General features: G+C 43.8%; 1 protein-coding gene across 1 annotated transcript; it reads left to right on the forward strand.

The window, feature by feature from the left end:
- The first annotated feature begins 8194 nt into the window (after positions 1-8194).
- LOC139253836 (cytochrome c-like) lies at positions 8195-8590 on the forward strand. The gene is made up of 2 exons (XM_070873591.1): positions 8195-8364; positions 8446-8590. The coding sequence occupies exons 1-2, from the start codon at positions 8196-8198 to the stop codon at positions 8586-8588; spliced, it is 312 nt and encodes a 103-aa protein (XP_070729692.1). The 5' UTR covers position 8195; the 3' UTR covers positions 8589-8590.
- Positions 8591-8845: the final 255 nt, after the last annotated feature.

Genomic DNA, 8845 nt, shown 5'->3' on the forward strand with positions numbered 1-8845 from the left:
TCTCTTTCCCCCCCCCCTCCCCTCCCTCTCTTCCCCCCCCCTCCCCTCCCTCTCTTTCCCCCCCCCCCTCCCCTCCCTCTCTTTCCCCCCCCCCCCTCCCCTCCCTCTCTTTCCCCCCCCCCTCCCCTCCCTCTCTCTTCCCCCCCCCCTCCCCTCCCTCTCTCTTTCCCCCCCCCCCCTCGCTGTCAGAAACACATAGACACTGACACTGACACTGACAGACAGAGAGAGAGATACTGACACTGACCCAGACAGAGAGAGAGAGAGAGAGACACTGACAGACAGAGAGAGAGTGACACACTGGGGGGGCCTCGTCCCAGCACGCTGTTGGAGGGCTCCCGGTCGGTGCTGCAGTCGGTGAGTAGAAACATAATTTTTTATTTATTGATTTTTTTTAAATTTATTTTTTTGATTGATTTATTGATTTATTTATCATTTATTATTGATGGTTCTTTATTTGTAAAAGTGATGTTTCATGTTTGTAAACTTTCCCCCCTCCCTCCCCCCTCCCCCCCAATTCCCTACGTCTGATTTGTAACCTACGCCTGATTTCTAAGTGTAGGCAAGGTTTTTCTGAGCGTACAAAAATCTACACTTACTCCATTCTAAGTTAGTTTGGAGTAAGTTTGCACTGCCTAAACTTTGAAAACAGGCGTAAGTGGCCGGACACGCCCCCTTTTGAAATAAAAATCTGTTCCAAAATGAAACTGTTCTAACTGATGAGAACTGGAGTAAACTAAATGCCGAGAATTGCAATTTCTAAGATACTCCATTCTAAACCAGTTGCTCCAAAAAAATAGGAGCAACTCAGGCCGAAACTTGACCCCTTTGTTTCCAATCTACCTGAGTTAAATTCCTTTTTAACTCATTGAAATTAGCCCTTGAGTATTTTCACCATTGATTGTTCCTAGTCCCTTTCCATAACGCCTCTAAACCCAATGATATATGGATCATTGCTTCACAAATGCTTTGCCACTGAAACATGCTCTACTTGCCCCACTTCATTCCCCAGAACTAGATCCAGCACTGCTTCCTTCCTGATTGGACTGCAAACATGCTGATCAAGAAAGTTCTCCTGTACATCTAGAAAAAGAGAAGAGAAGAGGAAGAGATGTTACATTGTTGTCCTTATGAGGACTTTTCAAAAACAGAATCCAATGGAAGGAGTGAAGTGGTAACGTGCTTCAGCACATAGGTTGTCACTAGGGAGTGAATGAGAAAATAGGATGAAAAGAAAGCAGGAGATGGTGGTTCACACAAATCCTGAGCCAGTTCTTCCGATTTCTCTATTTCTATCCCCTCTATGATCTCCACCCCCACTTCCCCCCCCTCCAAGATTTTCAGGGCTTCATTCTCATACAGGGATAGTATGCAACGATTCGGGGTCCTCCTCCCACATGAATTCTCTGTCTCTTTTGCTATCAGCTATCTTCTGCAAGCAAAGTAGTAAAAGTGAGTAATTGCAATATTCTTGAAATACAGTAATACGCAAGTGTTAGCATGTAGCTCACAGTGCCAAGTAATGGCATGCATATGTATCATGCAATAAAACAGAAAATGCTGTAATAATGTATTAGAGGGAGATCATTATAAGTATCATAGGCAACAGCCAAGTTCATGGCACCATGGCTGGCTCTGCTGCACAGGAGAGCAGGAAAGAGAGTGGGAGAGCTATAGTGATAGGGGATTCTATTGTAAGGGAAATAGATAGGCGTTTCTGCAGCCGCAACCGAGACTCCAAAATGGTATGTTGCCTCCCTGGTGCAAGGGTCAAGGATGTCTCGGAGCGGGTGCAGGACATTCTGAAAAGGGAGGGTGAACAGCCAGTTGTCGTGGTGCATATAGGTACCAACGATATAGGTAAAAAACGGGATGAGGTCCTACGAGACAAATTTAGGGAGCTCGGAGCTAAATTAAAAAGTAGGACCTCAAAGGTAGTAATCTCAGGATTGCTACCAGTGCCATGTGCTAGTCAGAGTAGGGATTGTAGGATAGCTCAGATGAATACGTGGCTTGAGGAGGGGTTCAAATTCCTGGGACACTGGAACCGGTTCTGGGGGAGGTGGGACCAGTACAAACCAGACGGCCTGCACCTGGGCAGGACTGGAACCAATGTCCGAGGGGGAGTGTTTGCCTGTGCTGTTGGGGAGGAGTTAAACTAACATGGCAGGGGGATAGGAACCTATGCAGGGAGACACAGGGAAATAAAATGGAGGCAGAAGCAAAAGGTAGAAAGGAGAATAGTAAAAGTGAAGGGCAGAGAAACCCAAGGCAAAAAACAAAAAGGGCCACATTACAGAAAAATTCTAAAGGGGCAAAGTGTGTTAGAAAGACAAGCCTGAAGGCTCTGTGCCTCAATGTGAGGAGTATTAGGAATAAGGTGGACGAATTAACTGCGCAGACAGCAGTTAACGGATATGATGTAATTGACTTCACGGAGACATAGCTCCAAAGTGACCAAGGCTGGCAACTCAACATCCAGGGGTATTCAACATTTAGGAAGGGTAGGCAGAGAGGAAAAGGAGGCGGGGTGACGTTGCTGGTTAAAGAGGAAATTAATGCAATAGTAAGGAGGGACATTAGCCTGGATGATGTGAAATTGGTATGGGTGGAGCTGCGGAATTCCAAAGGGCAGAAAACGTTAGTGCGAGTTGTGTACAGACCACCAAACAGTAGTAGTGAGGTTGGAGACAGCATCAAACAAGAAATAAGGGATGTGTGCAATAAAGTTACAGCAGTTATCATGGGTGACTTTAATCTACATATTGATTGGGCTAACCAAACTAGTAGCAATGCGGTGGAGGAGGGTTTCCTAGAGCGTATTCGGGATGGTTTTCTAGACCAATATGTCGAGGAACCAACTAGAGAGCTGGCCATCCTAGACTGGGTGATGTGTAATGAGAAGGGACTCATTAGCAATCTTGTTGTGCGAGGCCCCTTGGGGAAGATTGACCATAATATGGTAGAATTCTTTATTAAGATGGAGAGTGACACAGTTAATTCGGAAACTAGGATCCTGAACTTAAGGAAAGGTAACTTCGACGATATGAGGCGTGAATTGGCTAGAATAGACTGGCAAATGATACTTAAGGGTTGACGGTGGATAGGAAATGGCAAACATTTAAAGATCACATGGATGAACTTCAACAATTGTACATCCCTGTCTGGAGTAAAAATAAAATGGGGAAGGTGGCTCAACCATGGTTAACAAGGGAAATTAAGGATAGTGTTAAAGCCAAGGAAGAGGCATATAAATTGGCAAGAAAAAGCAACAAACCTGAGGACTGGGAGAAATTTAGAATTCAACAGAGGTGGACTAAGGATTTAATTAAGAGGAGGAAAATAGAGTACGAGAGGAAGCTTGCAGGGAACATAAAAACTGACTGCAAAAGCTTTTATAAATATGTGAAGAGAAAAAGATTAGTGAAGACAAATGTAGATCCCTTGCAGTCGGATTCAGGTGAATTTATAATGGGGAACAAAGAAATGGCAGACCAATTGAACAAGTCCTTCGGTTCTGTCTTCACGTAGGAAGACACAAATAACCTTCCGAATGTACTAGGGGACAGTGGGTCTAGTGAGAAGGAGGAACTGAAGGATATCCTTATTAGGTGGAAAATTGTGTTTGGGAAATTGATGGGATTGAAGGCCGATAAATCCCTGGGGCCTGATAGTCTGCATTCCAGAGTACTTAAGGAAGTGGCACTAGAAATAGTGGATGCATTGGTGAACATTTTCCAACAGTCTATCGACTCTGGATCAGTTCCTATGGACTGGAGGGTAGCTAATGTAACACCACTTTTTAAGAAAGGAGGGAGAGAGAAAACAGGTAATTATAGACCGGTTAGCCTAACATCAGTAGTGGGGAAAATGTTGGAATCAATCATTAAGGATGAAATAGCAGCGCGTTTGGAAAGCACTGACAGGATCGGATCAAGTCAGTATGGATTTATGAAGGGGAAATCATGCTTGACAAATCTTCTGGAATTTTTTGAGGATATAACTAGCAGAGTGGACAAGGGAGAACCAGTGGATGTGGTGTATTTGGACTTTCAAAAGGCTTTTGACAAGGTCCCGCACAAGAGATTGGTGTACAAAATCAAAGCGTGTGGTATTGGGGGTAATGTACTGACGTGGATACAGAACTGGTTGGCAGACAGGAAGCAGAGAGTCGGGATAAACGGGTCCTTTTCAGAATGGCAGGCAGTGACTAGTAGAGTGCCGCAGGGCTCAGTGCTGGGACCCCAGCTCTTTACAATATACATTAACGATTTAGATGAAGGAATTGAGTGTAATATCCCCAAGTTTGCTGATGACACTAAACTGGGTGGCGGTGTGAGCTGTGAGGAGGACGCTAAGAGGCTGCAGGGTGACTTGGACAGGTTAGGTGAGTGGGCAAATGCATGGCAGATGCAGTATAATGTGGATAAATGTGAGGTTATCCATTTTGGGGGCAAAAACACGAAGGCAGAATATTATCTGAATGGTGGCAGATTAGGAAAAGGGGAGGTGCAACAAGACCTGGGTGTCATGTTTCATCAGTCACTGAAAGTGGGCATGCAGGTACAGCAGGCGGTGAAGAAGGCAAATGGTATGTTGGCCTTCATAGCTAGGGGATTTGAGTATAGGAGCAGGGAGGTCTTACTGCAGTTGTACAGGGCCTTGGTGAGGCCTCACCTGGAATATTGTGTTCAGTTTTGGTCTCCTAATCTGAGGAAGGACATTCTTGCTATTGAGGGAGTGCAGCGAAGGTTCACCAGACTGATTCCAGGGATGGCTGGACTGTCATATGAGGAGAGACTGGATCAACTGGGCCTTTATTCACTGGAGCTTAGAAGGATGAGAGGAGATCTCATAAAAACGTATAAGATTCTGACGGGACTGGACAGGTTCGATGTGGGAAGAATGTTCCTGATGTTGGGGAAGTGCAGAACCAGGGGACATAGTCTTAGGATAAGGGGCAGTCCATTTAGGACTGAGATGAGGAGAAACTTCTTTACTCAGAGAATTGTTAACCTATGGAATTCCCTGCCGCAGAGTTGTTGATGCCAGTTCATTGAATATATTCAAGATGGAGTTAGATATGGCCCTTACGGCTAAGGGGATCAAGGGGTATGGAGAGAATGCAGGAAAGGGGTACTGAGGGAATGATCAGCCATGATCTTATTGAATGGCGGTGCAGGCTCGAAGGGCCGAATGGCCTACTCCTGCACCTATTTTCTATATTTCTTCATTCAAATTAATGGAAGGTAACAGTGGGTTCTTTCACCTTGTCTGACCCGATAAGGTAATTAAACTTCTTCCTACATTGCCTCCAGATATGTGGTATGTTGCTCATGGCATCAATGATAGTTACAACCTGCTGCTATCCTTTTTGGGCAGTTTGTTGGATGGGCTCCATCCCAAAGAGAGCCCTCTTCAGTCCTTCACTTTCTCCCAGAACTTCTATCTTCCTATCACAAAAATTAGGCATTGTGTGCCCTGCTGAACTGTTTTCAGACATGTTTCCAAACACATTGGCTCTGCCTTACAAACCACAACCCATTAAGCTTGCTGTAGACCTTTTAAATCTTGCAGCAGAGTGCAATTTCCTCTCCAACAGTGGGCAAGTTTTAAATCACAGGCATTACCAAAGCTGGGAGCACCTCAAGACTATGCTAATGATGTGACTCCAGACAGACATGTGGGATAAGCTTCGGGTAGGGCTCTTCCAGTGCCTAAGTTCTGGTTGGGCTTACACCCAATGAGAACGTCTAGGCCAGTGTATTTCAATATTGCCAATTCCAGACCTAGAAATCAGAAAATATTTTATGCCCCTAGATGTGTCCAGGCATCATAATTGTTTTCGGTCCTCGCTACAAACTCCATCCCCTAGCCACTGACCCCATTCCTCTCCCCAACTTCTGTCTGAGGCTGAACCAGGCTGTTCACAGCCTTGGTGTCATATTTGAACCTGAAATTAGCTTTCGATCACATCCGCATCATATCTAAGACCGCCTCTTTCCACCTCTGTAACATCGTCCGTCTCCGCTCTTGCCTCAGCTCATCCATTGCTGAAGTCCTCATCCATGCCTTTGCTACCCCTAGACTTGGTTATTTCAATGCACTTTGGCTGGCCTCCCACATTCTACCCTACGTAAATTAGAGGTGATCCAAAACTCAGCTGCCCGTGTCCTAACTCGCACCCAGTCCCGTTCACCCATTACCCCTGTGCTCGCTGACCGATATTGGCTTCCGGTTAAGCAACACCTCAATTTCAAAACTCTCATCTTTATTTTCAAATCCCTCCATGGCCTCAGTCCTCCTGATCACTGTAATCTCCTTCAGCCCCACAACTCCCCGAGATGTCTGCGCTCCTCTAATTCTGCCCCCTTGTGCATCCCTGATTATAATCGCTCAACCATTGGTGGCCGTGCCTTCTGTTGCCTAGGCCCCAAATTCTGGAATTTCCTGCCTAAACCTCTTCTCTCTACCTCTCTTTCCTCCTTCAAGACGCTCCTTAAAACCTACCTCTTTGATCAAGCTTTTGGTCACCTGCGCTAATTTCTACTTGTGCAGCTCAGTGTCAAATTTTTTAGCTCATAATACTCCTGTGAAACGCCTTGGAATGTTCACTGCATTAAAGGTGCTCTATAAATACAAGTTGTTGTAGTTGTTGTAAATTGCTGCTTTAGAATTCCTATGATATACTTGATGGATCAGGTGAAGGTATGCACCTCATTGTACCTGTGCTTTGCTGATGTATAGGCATGCCACAGAAAGGTCAAACCAAGGCAGTCGAGCATTTCTGCGGTCTCTTTAGGATCCAACCCTTGACTTTCTGAATACCAGCAAATGCTGGTGGCTGGGTGCATGGTGGACTGCCATAAATTGAATGCATCATGAATGAATGCTGCTGGGGAATCTAGAATTTACCTGCAGTATCCGGTGAAGATGGTTGCACACAAGCTGAATATTGATGGAATAACATTTCTTTCAATTTGCTTATGGTGCACTTCTGTGACATCAATGACACCCGCCCCATTTGAAAAAGCTTAAGAGATCAGTCCTGTTACTTATTGACGTCCTCTGGGAAAGACATGTATTTGCTTGCTCTGGCAAACAATAAATTGTTCATCTATTTATGCAACAATGCAGCACAGATTGAGTGGTGTTACTAATAACTCAATTGTCCCCCTGGAAAGAGCCTGAGGCAAAATAATTGAAGGCAACGGTTACCTTCACTGTCACTTGCAGCACCATGTCTGGTCTTGTGTTGGGTTGCAGGTTATCCTCCAGCATGTTGCATAACCTTTTTGCTGTCTCACTGGTGAATCAGAGCCTCTGAAGGCATTACTACTCCGACAGGTCCGGATAATCCCGTTAGGGTTGATGTATTTGGTTGGCAGAATAATGAAGGTTAGGATCCCTCTCCCTGCAATTAATTTGCACTTCCCTGGCATTCAAAAGCTCTTCCTTGTCCTCCTCCCACAACTAACACATATACAATGGAGTCCAAATGGTATACCCATTGTCTAAGGACTATGGGATCCAAAAAATGCATGTAACTCACCAACTCTCCTTAAAAGTTCTTGGGCATGTTGCTGGCTAACTGCAACAGAAAACAGCATTTTTGTCTCCTCACTCACCAAAAGTTGATTTGCCACTCCAAATGCAAGTTGCTCCCTGTCCTTTCAAAGTACAGTAGATTTCAGACCCAGCCCAGCAACTGAGAACACAGTTTGTATGTGCCATATTATCACATGAGTTACGACCAGTGTTCGGGAAAGAAACTGATGCGGAGGCCAGATTGAAGTCACTTCCACTTGTTTTAAATACAATTTAAAATCTTAGTGCTTCTTTCCAGTGCAATATTTCTGGCTAAGCCAGACCTACTGGGAATGCTTGTCAAGCGTAAATGGGGCGGAGACCTGATGCGATGGATTTCCACCTCTTTTTCTTATTTCTGGGAAATAAGTGTAAATGGGGCATTGGACAGAGAAAAATTAGCCCCACCGAGATGGGTTATATGTCTGGCAAACCAAAGTATCCTTTTCAGATGTAGCAGATTAATAATAAAACCTCATTAATTTATATCATTTTATTTGTGATTCACAGAAATACATTTTTAATCAATCATTTTCAAATTTGACAGCAAGTTACTATAGGTAACGTACAATCCCTAATGTTTTCCTTTTTGTCATGTTAGAGTCTAAATGGGTGATCCAGAGAAAGGAAAGAAGATCTTCATGCAGAAGTGTACTGTGTGCCACACTATTGAAAAAGGTGGAAAAAACATGGTTGGCCCAAATCTCTCGGGTCTTTTTGGGCGTAAATCCGGGACAGTTCCAGGATATGCCTACACTGATGCAAACAAGAATAAAGGTAGTGCAATTTAAACTGCAATTTTGATGTTTGCATTTCAGTATTATTTGTCCCTGAACTAAAATATGCATTTATATGTAGGTGTCACATGGGGAGAGAGCACTCTAATGGAATATTTGGAGAACCCCAAAAAATATATTCCTGGAACAAAAATGCTGTTTGCTGGTATCAAGAAGAAAAGTGAACGTGCCGATCTCATTGCTTATTTAAAGAAACCATCATAATAATAAAGGCTTTAATTAAATGCTGGATTTAATTTTGAAATGTATTTTTTTTTGTAAATCACTCCAGCATTTCATCTGCTTATCTATGTTCAATGCTAACTTGTTAGTTTTTAACTACTGTAATGGAACTGTATTTATTGTATAACAAACTTTCAACTTTTAAAATAAAATTAAGTACCTTTTCAAACTGCCTTTAATATGAAAATAATTTGTTGCATTACCATAAGTAATCTTGGTTCCAGGCCATATGTTACCTT

This window comes from Pristiophorus japonicus, unplaced genomic scaffold (genome assembly GCF_044704955.1).
Source record: "Pristiophorus japonicus isolate sPriJap1 unplaced genomic scaffold, sPriJap1.hap1 HAP1_SCAFFOLD_519, whole genome shotgun sequence".
Taxonomy (NCBI): Eukaryota; Metazoa; Chordata; class Chondrichthyes; family Pristiophoridae; genus Pristiophorus; species Pristiophorus japonicus.